This window comes from Notamacropus eugenii, chromosome 5 (genome assembly GCF_028372415.1).
Source record: "Notamacropus eugenii isolate mMacEug1 chromosome 5, mMacEug1.pri_v2, whole genome shotgun sequence".
Lineage (NCBI taxonomy): Eukaryota > Metazoa > Chordata > Mammalia > Diprotodontia > Macropodidae > Notamacropus > Notamacropus eugenii.
The window spans coordinates 33012353-33035565 of NC_092876.1; the positions used below are offsets into that span (position 1 = coordinate 33012353).

At 48.7% G+C, this 23213-nt stretch overlaps 2 protein-coding genes and 1 long non-coding RNA gene across 8 annotated transcripts; 2 read left to right on the forward strand and 1 right to left on the reverse strand.

The window, feature by feature from the left end:
* Positions 1-402: 402 nt before the first annotated feature.
* PRODH2 (proline dehydrogenase 2) lies at positions 403-4242 on the reverse strand. Of its 4 annotated transcripts, XM_072616318.1 has the most exons (11): positions 4184-4242; positions 3918-4052; positions 3599-3792; positions 3323-3458; positions 3145-3231; positions 2979-3059; positions 2671-2838; positions 2412-2578; positions 2193-2303; positions 870-955; positions 403-644 (listed from the first exon to the last, which is right to left on the reverse strand). In XM_072616318.1, the coding sequence occupies exons 2-11, from the start codon at positions 3936-3938 to the stop codon at positions 475-477; spliced, it is 1221 nt and encodes a 406-aa protein (XP_072472419.1). In that variant the 5' UTR covers positions 3939-4052; positions 4184-4242; the 3' UTR covers positions 403-474. The 4 variants fall into 4 exon arrangements, with proteins under 4 accessions (XP_072472419.1, XP_072472417.1, XP_072472418.1 ...); XM_072616316.1 differs by having other exon boundaries at positions 3918-4232; XM_072616319.1 differs by lacking the exon at positions 403-644 and adding an exon at positions 651-758 and having other exon boundaries at positions 3918-4232.
* Positions 488-12143, forward strand: LOC140508452 (uncharacterized). Of its 2 annotated transcripts, XR_011968436.1 has the most exons (4): positions 488-579; positions 2150-2307; positions 4440-4540; positions 8439-12143. It is a non-coding gene; the product is annotated as an uncharacterized lncRNA (long non-coding RNA). The 2 variants fall into 2 exon arrangements; XR_011968435.1 differs by lacking the exon at positions 8439-12143 and having other exon boundaries at positions 4440-5880.
* A 150-nt stretch (positions 12144-12293) lies between these two features.
* On the forward strand, positions 12294-22757 carry KIRREL2 (kirre like nephrin family adhesion molecule 2). 2 transcript variants are annotated; one of them, XM_072616275.1, is made up of 15 exons: positions 12294-16930; positions 17431-17580; positions 17711-17860; positions 18131-18291; positions 18492-18642; positions 18778-18883; positions 18996-19144; positions 19405-19532; positions 19625-19757; positions 19844-19944; positions 20071-20290; positions 20550-20654; positions 20805-20914; positions 21090-21173; positions 21795-22757. In XM_072616275.1, exons 1-15 carry the CDS (start codon positions 16882-16884, stop codon positions 22119-22121), a joined length of 2124 nt encoding a protein of 707 aa, XP_072472376.1. In that variant the 5' UTR covers positions 12294-16881; the 3' UTR covers positions 22122-22757. The 2 variants fall into 2 exon arrangements, with proteins under 2 accessions (XP_072472376.1, XP_072472377.1); XM_072616276.1 differs by lacking the exon at positions 20550-20654.
* Positions 22758-23213: the final 456 nt, after the last annotated feature.

Here is a 23213-nt window from a genome sequence, read left to right on the forward strand (position 1 = left end):
CTGCAGTCAAAGAGGAGCTTAAAGTCCAAGACACCATTCGCTCAGCCTTGAACCTCTGCTCTTCCCAGATATCTAACAGATCTCAGAAAACAAGGCACCTTCTCAGCCTCGTCTTCCATTTCAGAGACCCCACAAAGGGACTTAGAGAAGGGGGCATTTCCTTAGTCCCTGTCCAAGTCTGAGGTTCTCAGAAGGGACTCATCCCTTCAGCCCTTACTCTGTTAGAGACCTAGGCACCCTCACTTCCAATTCAGGGACTCAGCAGAATGGCTCAGGGCAATCTCGTGTTGAGAATGAAGGAATGGAGGATCAGAAACGTAGTTGTTTGCCCAATGGTCAAAGGGACTGATAGGAAACTGCATTTCCTGGCCCCAGCTCCACACAGCCACGGGGAGTTAGATATGGTTTTCTCTTAGAGAACTTTAATGTCAGGTATTGGGGTGAGGACAGGGAGACCAGAAATGAGGTGATGGCTTATGGACGGCGAGATAAACGCCGAAGAAGCTCCTGGGTCAGCAACCCCTGCTCTCTCCTGACCCCTTGAAGCACACTTCGATTCTCCTGGGCCCGGCGAAGCAGGTAGGGAATCACCTCATCCAGAGAACCATAGGGGATGGACTTGTAGATGGCATAACCGGCCTGCCCTGGGTGAGAGGAGATATCAGGGTAGGGGCAGGACTTTCTCCTCCCACACGGATCCAGGTCTTGACTCACTGTTGTGGGTGAGGGATGGGCTTGGGGTCTAGAATGGATTCAGGCTGCGGACAGAGAAGGGAAGAGGAACAAGGCTGTCTCGTCCTAATCCCATGGAAATTTTGCCCATGAAAGCAGGGACTGAGAAGAGGTTGGTGTGTGATGGGAACACATACCCAAGGCAAGGGAAACGTGGTCACACATGCCCAGCAGCTGTCCAAAGCAAACAGCACCATCCGGAGGAATGCTCAAATCTGACATCCTGTGGCATTTGAGATCAAGATGAGTGCCCTACAGCAAACTTAAGTGCCTACTGTGTGTGGAACTTTGTGCCCAGCAATGAGATAGTGGGTTGGGTTAGGTCTTACCTGACTCTTGCCCCACTGGAGCTCCCAGTCTAGGAGAGGGATGAGACTTCCCAGAGAGCTCTAGTGCATGATATTATGGGATTACCTCTGAGAAAGGTACCTAGGAACCCTCAGCCTGCCATGTGAAGCCCTCCATGATCTGGCTCCCACTCATTCTCCGAGTCTTATTTCCTATCACAACTGTTCTCTAGTCTGCTTAGATTCATCTACATGCTCCTGCCCAGAGATGGCATCACATCCCCTCCTCCATGCCTTTGCCAATGGTTGGTCGGTCCCTCATGCCTGGAATGCCCTCTCTCTCCCCAGATTTCCTAGTTTGTACCAAGTTTTTCTTGTTCCCTTCACTTTTTGGCTTTCTCTTCCCTCTGGAAATTATATTGCTTTATATTTATCTGTGTACGTTTTATCTTCCCCGAGTAGAATGTGTATGCTCTTTGAAGGCAGAGACTGGTTCATCCTTATCTTTTAATCTCCAGTGCCTAGCACAGAGCTTTGTACAGAATAGGTACTAATAATGTTGGCTGAACTGAATAAGACTTTTTAGTTACAAAAAGTGCAATGTAAAGTTAATAATAAAAAAAGAGCCAAATTTATATAGCACACTATCTAATTTGATCCTTACAACAACCTTTTAAGGTAGGCACAGCCAATATTATCCCATTTTACAGATGGGGAACGAGAGTCAGAGAGATTCAGAGACTTTATCATGGTTTCCCCGCTCCAGTAGTATCTAAGGCAGAATTTGAACCCAGGTCAGTCCTGACTCTGTCAGTCCAGCATTCTTTCCACTATGTCAAATATCTTAGCGTAGCTGTGCACATTTACCTAACCTCAAACTCTAAATCTCTCTCTGGGGATGATGGAAAGAGCCTTGGCACTAGAGGAAATCAGGATTCTGCCGAATCCCTAGAATGCCTTCTAGGAATCTTAGACACATCATTGAACTTCTTTAGACCAGCTTCCCTCCCCTTGAAATAAGGGGATTGAAATGGTTACCTCTAAAGTACCTCCCCAGTTCTGATTGTTTCTGAGTCTTTTAACTCCCTCGTCTTTGCTCTTGCTCACTTTGGCCTTCCCTGCCTCCATAGGGACGCTCCCCAGGCTCCTCCTCTCCTCTGGCCCCCACCTTACCGCTTAACTGCCTGGTGCACAGACTCTTCATTGTGGGAAGCTACCATAAGCTGACACCGTGAGCCCCGGCGGGAAACGTGTCCCAGCATCAGCTCCAGGCAACGGCTATAACTGGGTAAAGGGGTGAATGGGAAGAAAGGCATAGGAGTCCATGTCCCCGTAAACCTCATCCAGGCCCCTCCCCTCATCCCCTTCTGTGGGAGTCACCCTCTTGCCTACCTTCGGCTCGTGTCCTCATAGTTGGACTGGGTAGGATCTGCTGTCCCGCTAAGCTGGGCAAGCGCCTTCTCTGTCTCTAGATACGCACCACGAACCAACTTTACCCCAAAGCCCAGACCTTTTTGCTCTGCTGCCTCTGCTGCCCGATTCAGCCGTTCATATGTGTCCTGAGGTGGTGGAGAAGGCAGGGGATGGAGAGGCCCTTCCCCCAACAAATTCCAGGTGCTTCTGTGCTCCCTTTCCCCAGGCTTCCTGTTACCTTAAGATAGGCCTGGTAGGTGTTCCATACCCAGGGAGTTCCATCCCCATCAGCCTCCTCCTGGCAGTTCCAGCGGACAGCCAGAGAAGACACAAACAGAGACAGTGCTGGGTTCAGAGAGGTGTACTCAGCGTCCACCAGCAGCCGCACCCCCTGGTTCCGGGCATACTGTGGAGGGAAACAGAAGAAATGGGTCCACTGGACTCTGACCAAGGAAGGCAGTAGGGGAGATGAAGGCTTTGTGCAAAATGAGTGCGAGGGTAAAAGTTCAGACTTTTGGAAGGATTGGGGGTAAGGTTTGGGTTTACCTGGGCAATGCGATGGAAGCGGCTCAGAGAGGCTCTGAGATGCTGGTTGTGCTCAGGGCTGAGACTGGAAATCCAGAGGTCCTGAGGGAGAGCAGAGCTCAGGTTCAGGAGCTTAAAGGAGACATTTATAAATAGTTTTGGGTGATAGGTGGTTGGAGATGCCCACCTTACCACTTTCCATGGTGGCAGCAAACCTTTCAGGACTTAGCTCCTTGGCCATCCCAGGGTCCCTGAGTCGGAGTGTTAGTTCCTTCTGAAATGAGAAAAAGGGATAAGGGGTACACAGACCAGGAATTCAGCTTTAAACCCAGCCCCCAAAGTCTCCCTCATCTTAGGTCTCTTACACAGAGTTGGGTGCTGGCCAGGGCTGTCACTTTGAGCTGCATGAGGACTGGTTGCAATGGTAGGGATCCAGGGGGCCCACAGGACAGGTCCACACAATGCAGCATAGCATTCAGGTTTCCCTCATACCAGGCTTCTCTGCAGACCAGAGAGAGAACCTGATTTGTCAGGGTCCTGCCGGTCCTTTTCTTTCAGGGTCCTCAGTTCCAATGCCCCACCAACTTTCACTGCCCAGCCCCATCTTATATTTCACCCTCCCTGATCCATCATGTTCTCACCCTTCCCGATCTGTCCCTGGTTCCTCCTCAGTGGGCACAGCCAGCAGTGGCCGCAGCCCAAGTCTCTGAAGCCTCTGGACAGAGCCTTGTACCTCAGCTGTTGTCTCCCCAGCCACAAACTGCCCATAGATTGAAGCCCGAAGTAGTGCCCCAGATAGCCGGGACCCCAGGAGCTTCTGGGACCAAGACAGAAGCTAGGTGATAGAAAGGAGGAGAAACAGAATTACAATGGGAAAATATTTTAGAATTACCTTCAAACTGGCATGGGGAATATGTTAGAGAATTCTCCCCTTGGAGGTCAGGATCAGAGCACACTTACTGTTAAACCATAAGTGACCATTGGGGGCCATGCACAAAGCCGAAGCACCAACAAGGCCCGGATTAGTTCCCCGGTCTTTTTCAGACGGAAAGCTTCTCCATCAAACCGCAAAATTGGCCTCTGTGCTTCTGAGCTCTGCAAAGAAGAGGTACCCCGAGACAGTAGTACTTGGCTGGTTCGAAGCATTCTGCCTGCCTCCTAGGCTCCAGTCTCAAAGGAAGGGAGCCTCAGGACAATCAATGGAACCAAAAGCCCAGTTTCCCTACCTCTTGGGTAGTGTGTGATCAGTTAACTTCGGGGAATGAAGTTAGGGTCAGTAGCCCCTTGGTGGGTGGATGAGGGGATGGGTAACTTATTAACCAGACTTGGGGCAGAGTTCAAGTTTGGGATGGGGGGCAGGGAAGGAAACCTAGAATTCTTAAGGGCTCTGAAAAACATATTCCCAGATTTCTGTACTTATCACATGATCATAGGGCTGGACAGCAGTCCTGGAGCTACTCATGTGCCCCTTCTCTTCCCCAGTCTAACTTTTTAGGGGAGAGTAGTCTGAGCTTCGAGGAACAACCCTTGATTCTGGCACCATTCATAACGGTCTATTCCGTCCTTAGTTGCCTTGCTAAAAGGTAAATGAAAATGGTGGGAGCATGAGAAGCCTGGACCCCAAATACCTTGGGTGGAGAAAAGGAGAGGGAAGGAACAGACTGACTGAGAGCCAAAGACTACCACTATAGGGTCTCTGGCCCCTGGCTGGGTTTATTGGGGAGTGCTGTCCAGTCTCAGGACTAAGATGGAAAAGGGGGGATGTTGTGATGGTTTCCCTGGGCTCAGATAAGCATAATTGCTAAGCTCTGGGTTCATATTAGGCAGCTAGGGAATGTAGTGGATAGAGCGCCAAGCCTGGAGTCAGGAAGACTCATCTTCCTGAGTTCAAATCTGGCCTCAAACACTTCCTAGCTGTGTGACCCTGGACAAGTCACTTCATGATGTTTGCCTCATTTTTCTCATCTGTAAAATGAATGAACTGGAGAAGGAAATGGCAGACCACTCTAGTATCTTTGCCAAGAAGACCCAAAAGGGAGTTATAGAGAGTCAGACATGACTGAAACGAGTGAATGACAACAACCAAGGTTGATATTGGGTTCATAGGGCTATGATTTCAGAGTTTGGGGGCCAAGGTGTCATAAGAACTATTTGTATGAGGTCCAGTGGGACTTTATATTACTGTTATGTGAGGCCTTTGGGCTTCTAAATTGCCATCCATTGTGTGATTGTGAGATCCTGTGGTGGTATTGTGGAATCTCTAGATTCAGATTAGCTCAAGGGATTTCAGTTCACTTCAACATTTATCAAGAGTCTCTCAGGTGCAGATCACTATATTAGGTACTGAGTATGCCAAGAAAGAGGATTTTCCCTGTCCAAAGTTTGCATTCTGCTAGGGGTCAGGGGAGAGGAGGAAATACAAAATGTGTGGTAAATATACTACGAGGTCATTTGAGGAAGAGAAAGAAAATTGACAGCTGGGAAGAGGGGATCAGGGAAGTCTTCATCTAGGATGTCTTAGCATTAGTGGAAAGTATTTCTGGAGATGGAGTGTCAGGTTTGGAGAGCTGGCTTAACATGGCCTTTGTGATGGGGGATTCTAGAAGGGTATAATGTAGTAGGTATTCCTGACAGCTAGCGATACCTTCTTCCAGAAATTTGGACTGGGAAGCCATTGGAAGGTAGAAAAATGTATGGCCATGTATCCATTTCCCCAAATCCCCAAGTCTCTTCTTCCTTTCACCTGAAGAATCTTTCTACCATCAGATTTGGAGAGCAGGAAAAAAAAAAAAAAGCTGTGCTCCACCAAGTAACTCTTAACCAGTATTTTGTTTCCTTGTATGATAAAGTGTGTGGCCACATTGTGGATTGCCTGTGCATTGGGAAATGGTGGTCAGAATGTGCATGGCAGGCACAAGAGCCAATCAAGATTTCTATAGTTTTATGTTGGGGCGGGGGGGGGGGGGGGCGGGTGGAGAGGGTAAGAGGAGGAAGGTTCTTATGTCTTGTAAATGGGGCCACTCAAAAATCTGAAAGGGCTTTTCTGCCCCACACCCATACAAATTGCAAAGTGAAAGTCTGAAACTATAATTTCAATGAGTGGAGTGGAGGACTTAACAGATCAAAGACCTTCTTGATTGATCCCCCGCTATATTTAATATTTCAGAACAATGTCCCATTTTCTTTTTCCATATCTCCAGATAAAAAATTAAATCAGGATCGGCCCTGTATGTCCCAAATCATATATCTATTCAGAACAGTCTTTGTCCCATGATAAAGCATGAAAAGACCATAGCCTTGGCAAAGCCTGTACATGCACACTGGATGATGTGCTGATGAAAACAGTGAAGTGTGGGATTGAATGTATTGCCATCTGGTTACTTACTTAATGAAGTGAGAACCTGCTTTGGGGCATGCAGAAAGGAAAAAGTGAGCCAAGTATGGACAATTCTTACTATATGGCAGCACTTCAGTTATCAGTTGGGATATCTGCCAAGTGTGCAGGCAGCTTGTACCACATAAGATTGCATAGTTAGAACAGGAAGGCACTTGAGAAGTCATCTGGTTCACCTCCTTCAACTGAGCCCCATTATATTGTGGTGAGGGATGGGGAGGCAGGGAGGAGAATCAAAGGAAAAGGATAGGACCTTTGTTGAGGGTGGAAGGGATAATGCTGACTGTTTTCTCTGCAAAGGAGAATGGCATTTATACTGGAAGTGACTGAACAGAAAGTGACTACCAGGGAGGTAGTGATGACCAAGTGACTACCAAGATGAGGAGATAATGAGACATAGCACCTCATTGCTCTTGGTCAGTGCAGGTCAACTGGCACGACAGATGCTATTGAGGAGCCACTTTCAGTGATAACTGAAAAATCATGGAAAATGAGGGAGATACCCCCAAACTGTGAAAGGCAAATGTCCTAACAAATGTAAAAGGAAAGAAAACTGAATCTACAGACTGTAGTCCAAAAAACTTTACTTCCTGGGAAAATTCCCAAATGAATCACTAAAGGTATGGATGGCAAGCATCTAAAAAGGGAAACAAATTTGCAAAGAACCAGCTCAGCTTCATCAAAAACATATCATGCTAGACTCCCTTGTTTCCTTTTGGAAACTACTAAAGTGGTGGATAAGAAGGATGCCGTGGTTATAGTTTACCTAGATTTCAGCAAAGCTTTTGAACATATCTCATACTTTTCTTGAGGAGAAGATGGAGGAATATGGATTAGATAATAAGATATTCAGGTGAATTCAGGTGGATCCCAGGTGTTTAATTGTTCAGGGCCAGCATGGCAAGAAGTTTCTGTTGGGGAACTGTAAGAACCTATGCTTGGCCTCGTGTTGTTTTAACATGCAACAACTTGGATAAAGGTACAGATGGCAGGTTTACCAGATTTGCACCTAATACAAAGCTGGTAGGGATAGCTAACACAATGACAGAATTAGGTTCCAAAAGAATCTTGACAAGCATTGATCTGAATTAAGGAAGATGAAGTTAGAGATAGATTTAAAAGTCTTGCACTTGGATACAATAAAGTAAAATAAAAATAAAACCGGTTTCACAAGTAGAAGACAGGGAGGCACAGAGAGATAGTAGTTGTTCAGAAAAAGATCTGAAGGTTTTAGTGGATTGTAAAATCAGTATAAGTCAGCTATGCGCTGTGGTAGGCACAAAAAGCAAATGCACTCTTGGGCTGCATTAAGGGGAGAGGCATAGCTTCTAGGAATAGGGAAGCTATAGAGAACACTGTTCTTTGCTTTTGTCAAACCTAATCCTGGAGTGTCATGTTCAGCTGTGATATAGAAGAATTGGCTGAGGGAAATGGGCTTATTTACTCAAGAGAAGACTCAGGGAGACATGAGAGTTCCCTTCAGGTATTTGAAGGACTATTTGGTGGAAAGATTACATTTGTTCTGTTTCACCATAGAGAGCAAAATGAGGAGCGATAGAAACTGCAAGGCATCAAATTTAGACTTGATGTCAGTGTGTTGAGCTCTCCAGCTTCACTCTTCCTGAACTAGCTGGTTGCATCTCTTCCCTCAGAGTTCTAGGGGTAGCCCTGACAGGTGGGATGGCTCTTTGCTAATGATATTGGCTGGAGCTCATACCCTGATGTGGTCCCCCACGGTGAGCCATCAGTTACCTCCAAGCTAAGTAGCAAGAACAGAAGCCCCAATCTTCCTTCTCAGTGTTTCCCCTTGGTCTCTGGGGTGAGCGGGCTTCTCCAGAACATCATCCCACCAAGTTCAGGTCTGAACGTGGCTACTAAGTGAATGTCAGTGGCCACTGAGCCAAATCCCAGCAGAGGCTGCACTCAGGACCTGGTGACTCAATCTCTTGACCTTTTGAGACTCACAAGATCATAGTCTCCTATCTCCTTTACCTATCATGGAGGAAAAATGACTGTGGTGAATTTTAGGCCCAAGTCTGTAGAACAGTCTTGAACTTAACATTATTTTATATCCATACCTTTCCTAGATGAGAGAGATCCAAACTGGCATAGTTCCTCCTGTGCCTTCTGAGATGCATATCTCTAACCTGAGACGATCTGAGGTAACATTTTGAGGACTCTTGAACAAGGAAACAATCATAATATGTTAAACATAGCTTGGGGTTAGTGTTCCCAAAACAGCCACTGTCCGTTTCCTTCCTTGATCACTCCTTAAGGACTGAAAAGCTTTTATCAATAATTCTTGAATGAAAAAAAAGAAAAAAAAGATATCACCTGTAAATGGCTGATGGCACCAGTCCCTTCAGGGGATGGGCCGGCAGCGATCTTACCTAGATGAGAGTTCAGTTTGGTTATCACCTTATATCCCTTTCCTGGGACCTTTGTCTTTGTTCTGTCACCTTTGATCCATTTCCTGGGACCTTTAGAGGGAAAAGATTTTTAGGCTGAAAAAACATTATTTCTTAATATTTTCAGTTGAACTAAAAAGGAACTTTTTAATACTCTTCCACAGAACTCAGACTTGTATTCCCTGATTCTAGGTCCACATTGTCTGGGTAAAGCCCTTGACACATCCCCTAACTGCATGGTAACACTTTTCTCGCTGAAACTAGTGGGCTGGAAGGCAGAAAGAAATTGAAAAAAGAAATGAGTTCAGCTAATTGATTTTAAATACATCCCCAGTTCTGGCTAGAAAGTTGTGGCCATTTGGAGAGGCTCCTTTTACCATGAGGTTAGCAGACTAGAACTAGTTATAGAATGTCTGCACATGCTCCAAAGTCCATGTGGAAATTAGCTGAGCATGCTGCACATGCTCGTAAAGACTGGGCCCTTTGGTCAGTCTCCCATTACACTCCCCCTTCACTCTTAAGTTTCATCCTGGTTCAGGGTGAGAGTCTCTGGATATATCAGGAAAAACAGGCTGGTTCTCTTAGACATCACAAAACATTCCTAAAAAGTAGAGCTGTCCAAAGTAGAATGGCTTACCTGAAGAAGTGCTGGGTTCCCCTGCCTTAGAGGTCTTTAACCAGAGCTTGGGCAACCACTTGTCAGATACGTTATAACAGGTATTCTTTTCATGATGGACTAGAGGACCATCAAATTCCCTCCTGACTCTCACATTTGGAGATTTTGTAAGAGCTTAAATTATTTGCCTTGAGGGCTAAGCAAATCAAACCTCTCAGACCCCAGGACCCTAGGCCCCAAAAGCATTGGCATTGCTTCTAGCGCAGTGCCCACAGTGATCATCCTAGGAAGCAACCCTGTGGAACTGAAGCCTGGCGGCTGCTCCTACAACCATTGAAAACTGCAAAGAAAATTCTTGCTATCCAAGGCCTTGACGTTGCCAAATCAGAACCTGAACTTTATCAAAAATGACATGAAAGAAGAGATATTACCATCTTCCTTAATTACCAACTTGCTGTTGCACCCTAAGGACCATGGGATCTTTCCATCTGACTTGCAGCTGAAACTTTCCATGTATGTTGTGTCCCCCCATTAGAATGGGAGAAAATATTTGTATCCTCAGTGCCTTGGACATCATAACTGTTTAATAAATACTTTAAAAAAATTCTTTCTCATTGATTGATTCAGTGTCACAGATAAAATAATGATTGATCCAGAATTCGAACCCAGCTCTTCTGACTCCAAATGCAATATTCTTTCCACTGTACCTTCCACTATTACCTTCACTTGAAATAATGCTGGAAAAATAGGGCCGGAGGCAAACTTTGAAGAGCCTTAAATGCCAAGCTGGAGATTTTGTGTCTTATCCTACAGGCAATGGGAAGACACCTCAGCCCTGTGATCCCCTTAAATTATCATCCTATATATCTTCTCTTTTCACAGCCACTCTTAAAGAAAATTGCTTTTGTTAATTTCCTTTACGTCATATTCTACTTACTTCTTGACCCTTTGCAAACTGACTTTCAGTGGATAGTGTTGTGGGCTTCAGAGCCACAAAGATTTGAATTAAGATTTAGCTGTATGGTCCTGGGCAAGTCATTTAACCTCTACCCCAGTGTCCTCAACTGTAAAACAGCAACTACTTGCAAGGTTGTTATGAAGATCAAATGTAATAATTGTAAAGCACTTAGCAGTGGCTGGCAGGCTTGGGCAGCGAGGTGGCACAGTGAAGAGAGTGCCAGGCCTGGAATCAGGAAGACTGGCCTCAGATAAGTCACTTAATTCTGTTTGCCTCAGTTTCCTCATCTGTAAAATGAGCTGGAGAAGGAAATGGCAAGCCACTACAGTATCTTTGCCACAAAAACCCCAAATGGGGTCACAGAAAGCCGGCATGACTGAACAACCACAGAAAATGCTCCCTCCCCCCCACTCAACTGAAACTTTTAAAAGTTCCCCATATTCTCCTAATTGTTAAATGCAATGGCTTTTTCTTATTCCTCATCCTTTTGGGCCCCTTAACAGCTTTTCTCACTGCTAACTAATCCTTCTTAGATATACTCTCTCCCAGAATTTTTTGAACACTGATCTTTCTTAATTCTCCCTATTTGGCTTCTCCTTTTTATCCCCCTTTCTGTATCATCATTCATGCCCTGTCCCCTGTAGAAGGATGTACCTACCCCAGAGCTTTTTCCTGAATCCCCTTGGCTTCCCACTCCACAAATTCTTCCATGGGGATCTCATCAGCTCTCATGGGTTTAGTAATCTCTCTGCATAATCTGCATATTCAGACCTGACTTTTCTCCTGTGTTCCAATCCCCCATAACTAACTACCTGCTTGATATCTCCATCTAGATGTCCCATAGACCTCTCAATCTCAATATATCCAAAACAGAATTCTTCATCTTTCCCCCCCTAAATTTGCTCCTTTTCCTCTATGCTTTGTTTCTCTGGAGGGAACCACTATCTTTCCAGTCATAAACTTTTAGGATGATAATCCTCACCTCTTCCCTCCCCCTCAATTCTCATATCCAGTTTCCAAGTCCTATGTATTCTACCTCCACAACATATCTCTCATCAGTCCTCTTCTCAACTCACAGTGCCACCACCCTAATTCAGATCCTCATCACCTCTAATCTGAACCATCACAATAGCATCCTAATTAGTCTCGCTGCCACCATCACCTCTCCAAACTTCCACACAGCTGTCAAATTTTCTAATTGATTTTTTTTCAGAATTTAAAGGCAGAGCATTTACATATATGCAAGCAGAATACAAAAAGAAGATTGCATATGAAAATATTAATTTACATAAAGGAAGCAAAATATCTTTTTTTAAAGGCTAAACATAGCTGACTATTATCATTTAATAATCACTTGCTTTTAAAAAAGTATGTAATAAATTCAACGTTACTTTTCAAAATTATCCTGCTTGTCTGTACTTGCTAATGAACTTCCTCCCATTATCTTTTGTGTATTAAAAATATTTCAGCAACACTCTTTTTTAGCATCATCATTGTTAATCCTCCTGCCCCACCCCATTCCACCATTTAAAAAGATGGGGAAGGAGAACCTTATACAACAAATAAACATAGTCAAGTAAAACATGTCCACGCAGTGATCATGTCCAAAAATATGTCTCTTTTTGAACCTTAAATTGATTATCTCTGTCAAGAGATGGTTAACATCCTCTGAATAAATGGTTTTCAGAGAGTCCAAAGATTCCCAGATTATCTTTCCGTAAGCGATTTTCTAGGCAAGTTGTTATTGATAAATTCATTTTCTAATTTTTTTCCAATCTTTTAATTTTGTTCTAATATTTCTTGCTGTCTTATGGAGTCATTGATATCCATTTAGTCTTTTCTGATTTTCAGAAGAGTCCATTACTTGGACTTTTCTTTTTTAATTCCTTCTATTCTTTTCTATCCTTCTAATTCATTCCTCTAGATCTTTTATTTTGCTTTTTAAAATATTTTGATTCATTTCTTCCAGGCATTTGTGTAGCCAGTGAAAGTGACAAAATAGAATAAGTGACTTTTTCTACTTGATGATCTATACTGGTGCTGACTTTTCAAATGCCCTAGACTTCTGGTGTTTTACACATTTCTGAGATAGAAAAAAGTCACTTATTCTATTGTGTCATTTTTACTGGCTGTCTCCTACACCTGGAATTCTCTCCCTCCTCACCTCTGCTTCCCAGCTTTCCTGGCTTCTTTCAAGTCTCAGCTAAAATCCCACCTTTTTTTGGCAAGAAACCTTTCCCAGTCCTCCTTAATTTTAGTGCCTTTTGTCCACGGTCAACAAAGGTTATCTCCATTTTATTCTGTTTATACCTTATTGGTACATAGTGCTTTCAGGTTATTTCGTGCATTGGGTTGTGAGATCCTCCAAAGCAGGAACTTTTTTTTTTTTTGCCTTTCTTTCTATCTCTACATTTAAGCGCCATATCTGGCACATAATGGGTCCTTGTCAGAGCACATGTGATGGGGGGGAGCCTTTGATCTCTACGATAATGAGTCATCTTTAGGTTCAGGCTAGGCTCTTCTTTCCTCTTGTATCCATTCCCTTCTCTTCCTATAAACACCTGCCTCACACTTCTTGCCTGGACTACTTGTGAGAGCCTCCCAATCCGTTAGAACTCCTGCTCCCTTCCTTCCCTAGATAGTTGGCCTCCTCCACACAAAGCACAAGTGGGGCCTCATCACTGCCCTGCTTGAGAACCTCCTGGGAGTCTTCATTGTTTTCACTTCTTCACAACCTGGTGCTCCCCTTGCCATGATTTTTGTTATAGCCAAACAAGCTATAACTCAGAATTCCATCTCTCACCTCCATGTTTTTGCTTCTGCTGTCCTCCATGCCTAGAATGCACTTCCTCCTTCCTTCTAATTTGTCTCTTGGAATGCTGAGCTTCCTTCAAGGCCCAGCTCCTGGGTGGTTTCCACCTCCTTTGGAGAGCCTGTTGTTCTGTTTCCCTCTTCATATTGTCGTGTGCTGTATATACTTTTCTCTTCACATGTTCTCTCCTCCCCCAGAGGATGTAAGCTCCTTGAAGTCAGGACTTCTTTTTGGTTTTGTCTTTGTATCCCTGTCACCTCAGCATTTACCACCCTTCTCATTTCTCCCCTTTATGTGTTGTGCACTCTTGAGGACACAGACTGTCTTGCTTGTATCTGTATCTCTCACAGATCCTAGAACCCAGTAATCACTTCATAAATGCTTTTTCATTGATTTATTCATGGGACGCTGGAGCCTCCTAGGGATATTATTATGGGATCCTTGATTTCCCAGTGGGCTTACAAGTATATCACTCTGGATGTTTGGGACTCTGCTGTCCCCACAGTGGACACTATTATTATAGAGTGTTTGTATTCAGTTGGCATTCGTGCTATTTTGAGGTGTCAGTGTCTCATGGGAGTGATTGTGGCATTTCTGGGTTCCTGCTGGACTTACAGCAGTATTATGATGGGGTGCCCTCTTGGGTTCCCTATGAGGTTTCCAGAGAGTTCACAGATGACTTAACTGTGGAATTGCTGAGTCCCCACTGAGCACCCAGGGCTGCTGTTGCACACCCCCTGCTATATGTATTCGTTCTTATGGTATCTATAGGATTCTTTTGGTCTCACATGGTTGTCACATTGTAGGTAAGGCCACCAGCTGTGTTTTTGTGGGATCTTCCCGGCCCCAGTAGGGGCTCAGGATCCTATCTGTGTTGTACCTCTGAGCTCCAGCTAGGTTATGGAAGTGGTGGTGTGGGTTATGTGGTTCCCATACTACCTAGGGTAGGTTTCCTTAGGCCTCATAGGTATATTGGTTTGTGTTCCTGCCAGCATTACAAGGTGTTATTATGGGATCTCTAAGCCTATGGTGGGCTCAGGGAGTAAAACTGGGTGATCTGTAGGTCCCTTCCTGAGCACTAGGGAGTTTTTTCATGGTTTCTCAACTAAATGAATAAATGTTGATTCTTGTCAGTCACTCTGTTTCTTGCCTTACCACATCCTATAATTCCTGGACCATATGCTGATGTCCCTTGTAAGGGATAAGCCTCTTCTGCTCTCATTTTAGCTCCCAGAGATTTACTCATACAATCACATCACTCCACACACCCTCATCTCAGATTCCTTCCTTCTGACAATTTCCTCCCACCAAGTTTTTAGCACCCCCTGTTAAGTGAAGACTTTTTTAAAGGGAGCCCCAATTTCCAGCTCTCAAAACCCTCTCGTGTCACTTGCCCTCTGTTCATCTACTCCTTTAGATTTCTATTTCTTTCCTTCCTTGCCCCAGCCTCTTTTTTCAAATTTTCTGATCGTTTCAGAATTTTTGTCTCCTTACAGCATCTCTCCAGTCTTTCCCGGAGTCCTCATTCCCTTCCCCTTGCTATGTCTTGTAGTCACCCCAAGTCTCGCTCCCGCAAGGAAGCTAACTCTGGAGAATCCAGGGGATCTTGGGGAATGGTATATGAGCTGATCATGGACAAGAATCCAAGAGCTCAAGGATGGAAACTGGAAGGCCATCCCCATAGGGTCCCTGGGTGGTAGAAGGGTGCCTAAAAAGGTACGACCTGTTTCTGGAATGGGGACTGAGGGTAGGCTTTGTGGTACCTCAGATCAGCATGCTTCAGTCTAGGGTGGATATATATTTACACCAAGGACTTTATAAGCAGAGAAAAGGTCTGGGCCACTTGCCTTTGACCAGGAATCTCATCATCTTTAATTAGCATCAGATCTCACCATCACCCTTCACTTCTCCTCCCCCAGCACTTTTATTTTCCTTCCCTTTGCCCAGCAATGGTTTATTTCCTGACTTGGCTCCCTAGGGCCTCCTCCCAGACACTCCCTCTTTCCATCTCCATCTTGGTGGGTAGGGAGCAAAAGCACTGGGGGAAATAGTTCACAAGTTTCCTTACTGCAGCCTCTGCGCTGCCCTCCTTTCCCCTGCCCCTGATAGCTCAGGCATTCAGCCAGATGTCTAGCGTCTGCTGATCCCCGAATACTCAGGCAGCTCGATGGGAGGGGGGCCTGTTGTACTGAGGTAGGCATCTGGATTGGTGGCTAAATCCAATGAAGCTGGGTGATTTAAGGCCAGATTTCTGACCCTGCAGGACATGGCATCCTCTCAGAGTTGAGCCTGAGGCATCTGCCCTCCCTTTCCCCGACATTTGAATCCTCGGGCATCTAGCCTCTCCTCAGAAACCCAGGCTTCCAGTCCTTTCCCCACCCTCTCCTCAGAAAGATACCCAGGTGTTTGGCTCCCCAGCCTCATCCCGCCTCCCCACCCCAGAGTCTGAGGCATCCATCCCACCCCATCTTTCCCTTTTTCTAAGGACCCAGGTGTCTGGTCCTCTGTTCCCTAGTTGTGGGAAGAGGATATTTCTCAGGAATATGCTCCCTTCCCTCCCACCTGCCTGTCCCAGCTGCCCCTAGACCCCTTTGGCCCTCGTGGGAACGCGCGGCTGGGACCCTCATTGAACCGTCAGGGCAAGCTGCTCTGTTCCCAGCCTCCTGGTCCCTGGCCCCTCCTACTTTTATTGTGTCTCCCCAGTGACCACAGGGGCAGTGAAGAGGCTGAGGGAGGTGTGGGGACTTGAATGCCTGAGATCTTGCAAGGGGTGGGGGTGGGGTGGTAACCAGAGATAGAAGACAGGATGCTTAGTCCTATGGATAACTGTGGACAGGATGTGTGGACCCCCAAAGACATCTGGGGGACAGGATTCTTGGTTTCTGATTTTTAAAAAGTCAGGGGGATGGGTTGGCAGAATTTAGTATTAACAACTTCGCCCTATAGGATCCATAATCAGACTGGGAACTCTAGGGTACCCAGGATCAAGGGTGGGGAACCTCCCTCATCACTGAGTCTCAGTTTCCCCCACCAACTGCTGACCCTGATCTGACCTTGCTCTCAAGCTAAAAATAGCCCTACGTCCCATAAGTCCCCAGCTCAGCTGGAACCCCTGAGACCTGGACCGTTTTTGTCTTCTTTTCCACTTGGGGAGCCCAGGAGACTCAGCTTCCTACCCCCAGGGCCCTGCCTGAGCTAGTTTGTTCCACTAACTGAACGAGCTCCTTCCCTGGAGCCCAGAAGTGCAGCCAGGCCCCAACCAGAGAACCTGGCATTTGGTCCCCCTAAATCCTACTCCTGTGTTAGGACCCACACCGCCATCCCCTAGCCCATGCTCCCCTTCCACCTCCCATAACGACAGGTGGCTCCCCTCACTTCACACTCCCCTTCCCAAACTCTCTCCCTCCCCCAGGCTCTAACTCTCCGTCTGAGGAGGGTTTTCTCAATGGGGAGGGGCGTGTCCAGTTGGGGGCGGGGCAGAGGAAAGCTGCCTAAGTGTGTAGCCAGGCCCAGCCCCCGGGGACTTACTGAGCATCAGGCAAGCCGAGAGGCTGGGAGCAGAAGCCAGAGCCAGGCTTCCAGGAGCTTGAGCCTGAGGGGTCCCGGAGCCCGCCTGGGGGCCCGAGTGGGGAAGAGCAAACCAGATTCTTCTCACTGGGCCACAGTGAGCTGAAGTGTGGGCGGATGCAAGGCGACGTTAGCACAGAGAGTTTGAGGACTTGAGGGAGACGCCAAGATGCTCTCGTTACACCTACTTGTGTTCCTTCTCCTTGGTTCCCATGCAGGTACGGGATAGCGTGGGATGGGAAAGGATGTGGACTAAGGTGCTAGCCTCTCGGATGCCTCGGTGGAGTAAAGGAGGGACAGTGTCCGTGCACCTCAGTTTCCTTATATGTTCTTTGGACTCTAGTTGGTGGGGTGGGCGAGGCCCTCCGAGCCAGGAGTATCAGCTCCAAGATTCAGGGGGGAAAGTAGTATCCTTGTCACCTCAGGCTGCCAGGATTATCAGCAGCAGCATTCCAGGATAAAAGAAAGGTGACAGGTCTAGATAGATGCCTGGGTCCTCGGGGAAGGGACTAGTAGGCTGGAATTCTGTTACCTTATACAGAAGAGGATCGTTGAGGTTGGGGACAAAGTAAGAGGCTGGAATAGACCCCTGAGGTCCCATTCTGTTCCCACCCCTACCTTGGGGGGGAGGTCTAACTGGAAGTCGGGGCGTTCCCAAGCCTGTGAGAGGGGCTGATGAAGGTTGAGAAGCTCTGATTCATCTTTGTCCTCATGCCAGGCCATGCCCCCCACTTCATACAGCAGCCAAAAGACGTAGAGGTTGTCCTGGGGGAGGAGGCAACGCTACCTTGTGCTCTCAGCGGCTACCATGGCTTGGTTCAATGGACAAAGGATGGATTAGCCCTAGGAGGTGAACGGGATCTGCCCGGTGAGAACTCTGCTGTGATTTAGGGCCCGGAATATCTATATAATGGGGATTAGGAAAGTCTGGGTTGAGACTGTCTAGGCTTGGATTTAGAAATGTGAACCTTCCCCCTTTTGTGCTGTGCCGCCCCCAGGGTGGTCCCGTTATTGGATAGCAGGAGACAGGGCCAACGGCCACCATGATCTGCACATTGGGGCAGCTGAACTTGGGGATGAAGCTTCCTATGAATGTCAGGCTACCCAGGCTGCCCTTCGCTCCCGGCCTGCCCGGCTCCAGGTTCTGGGTGAGTAACTCCTGATCCCTTTTCTATCTGGACTCAGGCATTTGCCCCCACTCACATGCCCAGCCCCCTCCCACCCCTAATTCATGTATTTGGCCTCAGGTACTCAAGGACTGGTCCCCCATGTGTCACTTCAGGGTCTCAAGTATGTGCCTCCACTGTTACCCAACTATCCCTGATCTTGCTAGGCTCAGGATGGGGTCTAGGCTCAAGATGGGGGTCTCTGATGAGATATAGATGTCTGGAGGTTCAGCGGTCTCCTGTTCTCCTCAGTTCCCCCAGAAGCACCGGAGGTGCTAGGGGCCCCAACTGTGGCTCTGGTTGCTGGGGTTCCTGGGAACTTGACCTGCCGTACCCGAGGTGGAGCTCGTCCCATCCCTGAGCTGCTCTGGTTTCGGGATGGTGTCCGTTTGGAGGGAGCCAGTTACAGCCAGGTATTATAAGCTGGAGTTGTCTCCTACTTCACTGCATGGGGAGGACAGGGAAAGAAAAACATTTATCTATGGAGACTTTGGCAAAAGTTTTGGAGGTAATAGTGACCTCAGAATGGGACAAGAGGGATGAGAAATAAGCTATGTCATTCCCTTGATGAGGGTCAAAAGTCAACCACCTCTCACCCCATTTTTTCCCCCAGACCCTGTTGACCAGTGGGATCCTGGGAGCAGCTGAGAGCTTCCTCTCAATCACCCCCTCTGCCCGGGATGATGGTGCTTCCTTCATCTGCCAGGCCCGAAGCCCAGCCCTGCCCAGGGGGAAGGACACTGAGGTCACCCTCAGCCTGCAGTGTAAGTGAAAATCAGACTTCTGGGTTCTGTAGGGGACTTGAGGTGCTCTTGGACAGAGAAGAAAGAGTTGGTTGGGGGAAAGGATGCTGGGCAGGTCCTTCTTTACTCTGACTTCGATCCCCTCCCATCTCTTAGATCCTCCTGTGGTGACTCTGTCTTCAGAGCCACAGACAGTGCCAGAGGGTGGGAAGGTCACGTTTCTGTGCAGAGCAACCGCCCATCCCCCAGTCACTGGCTACAGGTGAGCCCCTCTAAATACTCTTGGCCTGCAAATGATGAGACTCTGCCAGGACCCCATAGCACCGGCCCCATACTTGAGACCCTCTGCAATATTGATCCTTCCCATCTCCCAGGTGGGCAAAAGGGGGATCTGTGCTTCCTGGAGCTCGGGGGCCCCTTCTGGAGGCGAAAGCTGATGCTTCCTTCCTGACTGAACCTGTGTCCTGTGAGGTGACCAATGCCGTGGGCAGTACCAATCGGAGCACGGCATTGGATGTGCAATGTGAGTACAGTGGGCAAGACTTCAGCTTCTGAAGAGGCAGCGGCTGGGGAGGGTTTCTGCAGTGGGTGAAGGGTCTTATTTTCCAGGGTTCCTGCAGAAGTCTCAGTGCCTCAGTCCCTCAGGGCTGAGAGGAACTTCTTATGCCTTGGTATCTAAGGGACTAGGAGGAGGGCACTCACAATGCCTGGGAGGGCTTGATTAGGAGGTCTGAGTTCTGAGTCAGGAGACAATCTCATAGACAACCTCCCTTTCATCTTCAGTCGGTCCTCTCCTCCTCTCCCCACCTGAACCAGTGGCTGTAGATGCGGGAGAAGACGCCTCTTTCACCTGCACCTGGAAGGGAAACCCGCCCCCACGAGTGACATGGACGCGCAGTGGGGGGACCAAGGTGAGGGATAGAGCTCTGGGGGCAGAGGCTCTGGGTTTAACTCATCTTCTCCTTCCCATCTCCCCTAATGACTTTTCCCCATGGGTCCCCAGATCCTGGGCTCGGGGCCTACATTGCGTCTGGTGTCCGTGGGGCCGGGGGACGCTGGAAATTACGAGTGTCGAGCAGAGCCAGGACCCTCAGGAATGGGGGGCGGCCTGGGGGAGGCAACCCTGACTGTGCATGGTGAGCAGAGGTTTGGGGGACAGGACGAAAGGGAAGGGATGGGCAAGGGACGAGGTTGTCTCTGATTGGATCTTGAATCATCCCAGGCCCCCCAGCAGTGACTGCCCTGCCTTCGCCCCCCGCTGCTGTGGGAGCCCCTGCCCGGCTAGAGTGTGTAGTTCTCGCATCTCCAGCACCCGAAGCAGTGGTAAGGTTCACTGATCTATCCCTTTCCCCTTCCCGAGGCTTCTGCCCCTGCCTCCGTTCCCTCCCCGGCCTCCACTGCCTCTCCACCGCCGAACCTTTCTCTGTTCTCTTCTCCCCCCGCCCCCAGGTCTGGTCCTGGGGCGAGGGCGCACTCGCCTCGGGATCCCGAGGCCGCTTCCTAGTAGAGACATTCCCCGCCCCAGGGGCCCCGGGGAGTGGGCGCCGGGGATTGGTGTCGGTGCTGCACATCTCCGGGACTCGGGAACTGGACTTCGCCCGAGACTTCAACTGCAGCGCTCGCAACCGTCTGGGCGAGGCGGCAGCCCGGGCTGGCCTGACCCGCACTGGTGAGCCCAAAGTCCCCAGAGAAGCACAGGAGGGGATCTGACCTCCCAAACCCGTGTAGATCTCCAAACCTAAGGCACCCAGTCTGAGGCCCCCAATGGGGCTCCGGAGCACCCACATTCCCCGGGTACCCCTCCCTTTGCGGACCCAACCTCGACGAGACTCCTTTCGGCCCCTAAAACTCCCCAACTTGACCTAGGATCCGGGCCCCGGGCTCGCCAAACTTTTCCTTAACCCTGTGACGCCTGTGTCCCCTCCCAGACCCACTGCCCCTGGTGCGGATCGTGGTAACTGCAGCTGCGACTGCCTTACTATTACTACTGCTCATCGCAGGGGGCACCCACTGCTGCTGGCGCCGAGGCCGAGGTCAGTGTGGTCACAGCTGCCCTTCGAGGTCCACCCCCCCCCCCCCAGCCTGGTCCCTATCTCAGTGTGCCCCTCCCCAGTCCCTCTTCGTTCAGTTTTCTCGGCTTCTGGGGTGCCGCCCTCCAGCTCCGCCTTCTCCTCCACCCTCAGGCTCCAGAGCAAGGATCTCCAAGCGAGACATACTGGTGCAAATCACTGATAGCGATGGTTCCAGCCCTCGAGTCCCCGAGGAAGAGGAGGAGGGGATCCGAGAAGACCAGGTATGGACCTCTGGAGGCCACCTCGCGCGGAGCGCCCCCAACTGCCAGAAGACCCTGCGAGGAGCCGACTGCTGCCGAAACCCTAGTGGGAAGTGGGTCCTGGGCGGTGGCTCCCAGGGGTGGAGGGTGGCTTCCCCCTGGACTCTCAGTGACCGGCACGACCTCCCCCGCTCAGGTCCTCAGCAGCGAGTCCACCGGTACCTCGCACTCAAAGCAGAGCGACTTCGTTGGGGCTGAGGAGGCGGGGCCTGAGGCCAAGGTGGGCGGAGTAGGGCAAGGGCTACGCCTGGAGCCCCCTCCCATCTCTGTCTTTGTATCTATTTATGACTTCTCTCCTCATCTGTTTCTGGGTGCCCAGTCACCTCCCTGCTTTCTCTTTCCATCTCTTCCTCAGTCTTTGCCTGGGCTCACCGTACCTCGTATTCAATTGTCCTGGCATGCCCATTGGTCCGTTCGAACTCTTGTCTTTCCCTTCACTGGCACATCATTGCTGATGTCTGTATGTTTTCTTGTTCCCCGCTCCCCCCAATATCTCTCCCCCCACCATAAGCCTTTTCACCATTGTTCAGGGACCTCCTAGTGGTGTCTCCTCTCCATCTGTGTCTCCTTGTTTATCAGCCTCCACTCTACTTCTCTGTGGTGTCTCCTTGTCTCCTTCAAACCTGTTTCTGGTGCTTCTTGTATTTCTCTTTGACCTTGCCCATAAGTGCCCTCCCATCTTTCTGCCCCTGTTACACTCTGTATCTATTTCTTCTTATGTCTCTGTTGGCCCCTTTTCTTGCTCTCTGTTGATTCCCCTCCCCCTCCCCCCATCCTTTATCTTTCTGTTTTTCCTTATCTCCATCAGTCTCATTTTTATCTTTTTTTAATCTCCTCCCAGGATCCCACTAACGGCTACTATAAAGTTCGAGGTGTGAGTGTGAACCAGGACCCTGGAGCTGCCCTCTTCTTCTCTCCAGCATCTCCTGTCTTCCCTGGCAGCCCTTCTGGGTTCTGTGACCTTACCCCTCATCTGCCTGTATTCCCCCCAGACCGAGGTGGTCTCTACAGCCCCCGGGATGGTTACCTCACCACTCCATATACCCGTGCTTTCACCAGCTATGTCAAATCCACACCCTATAGGACCCCTGACCCAGCTCCTGGGCCCCCTTCCTTTTCCTACACTGTCCCTGTTCCTGGCCATCAGCGCCTTCAGACCCATGTGTGACCTGTCTCTCAGACTGATAGCTGGTCATCCACTCCAGCCCATGGGAGGCCTCTGTAAAGTCTCCAGTCCTTTCTTGTGTGATGAAGAACTGATCCAGTCATTGGGCAACCAAGAAGATTTCCCCCTCAAGATAGTAACCCAAGTCTGGGAATGGGGGGAGGGGGGAGGAGGAGCAAGACTTTGATGGACAGCTGACCCAGCAAATGGAAAAGGCCAAAGTGTAAACATGCCTACCAGTTCACTCTAGTCAAGAGAACTCCAAGTGGCAGATGGACTAGTATGGGCTCCCTGGAAAGGGGAAGTACATAGGGTAGGGGCAAGGCTGGAATCAAGGGCACACAGATGTATTGATGACTCCAACCAATAGATGGGGGAAAAGTCATTCCTGGCCCAGGAAGCAGGTTCTTGATTACTTGGCAAAATGTTCAATCTCATGGAAACTGTGTCAAGATGGCTTCTGACACCAGGAACCCAAGATGGTGGACTCAAGGTGGCCACCCCATCCTTCTGCAGGGAAGGAGGGAATCTGGGGCACATTTCTTAGGATGACCCCATTGCTAAGGCAAATATGAATTTGGAAACATGGGATGTATGTTGGGATTTGAATATGTTTAATTAAAAAAATGGAAAAATGTATGTGTAAGAAATCTTTTACCATCCAGCAACCAGTCCAGGGTAAGTCATGAAAGTCAAAGACTAGTTCTGATGGCTCCTGGCTACAGGTGTCAGGGTCCCAGTCCACCTCTTCCCCTCTCAGACCCAGGCATCCAGGTTCCCAACCCATTCGGTGCCCCACCCTCCATTTCAGTCACAGGTTCTGGGGTCTGCAGAGCAAGAGTTGGGGGGGGGGGGGGCTGGGGGTTCTAGCCATTTGGGTCCCCTACCTCTCCCAAAGCCAGACTTTGTTCACAGGTTTATATAACTCTTCAGCCCCAGTTCTTGTGAACCTTCCAGGTCCAAGGGAAAAATAGTTGAAATAGTCCCAATGTGTAAACCTTCCCTTATTTTTCCACCGTAAGCTACCGAGGCAGCCCAAGGTGGGGTGGGGAGTGGAGATGCCGTAATGTTGAGGTTTCGACACTCCCTCGTATC

What these genes read in the sequence shown, in the direction of transcription:
- KIRREL2 (XM_072616275.1), top strand. Translation starts at nt 16,882, where the DNA reads ATGCTCTCGTTACACCTACTTGTGTTCCTTCTCCTTGGTTCCCATGCA. An exon ending in TCTCCTTGGTTCCCATGCAG is followed by an intron (nt 16,931 to 17,430) that starts GTACGGGATAGC and finishes TCCTCATGCCAG; the next exon opens with GCCATGCCCCCCACTTCATA. An exon ending in CTCCAGCACCCGAAGCAGTG is followed by an intron (nt 19,945 to 20,070) that starts GTAAGGTTCACT and finishes CCCCGCCCCCAG; the next exon opens with GTCTGGTCCTGGGGCGAGGG.
- PRODH2 (XM_072616316.1), bottom strand. Translation starts at nt 4,103, where the DNA reads ATGCTTCGAACCAGCCAAGTACTACTGTCTCGGGGTACCTCTTCTTTG. An exon ending in TGGCCAGCACCCAACTCTGT is followed by an intron (nt 3,232 to 3,322) that starts GTAAGAGACCTA and finishes TTCTCATTTCAG; the next exon opens with AAGGAACTAACACTCCGACT. An exon ending in GTGCACCAGGCAGTTAAGCG is followed by an intron (nt 956 to 2,192) that starts GTAAGGTGGGGG and finishes CAAATGCCACAG; the next exon opens with GATGTCAGATTTGAGCATTC.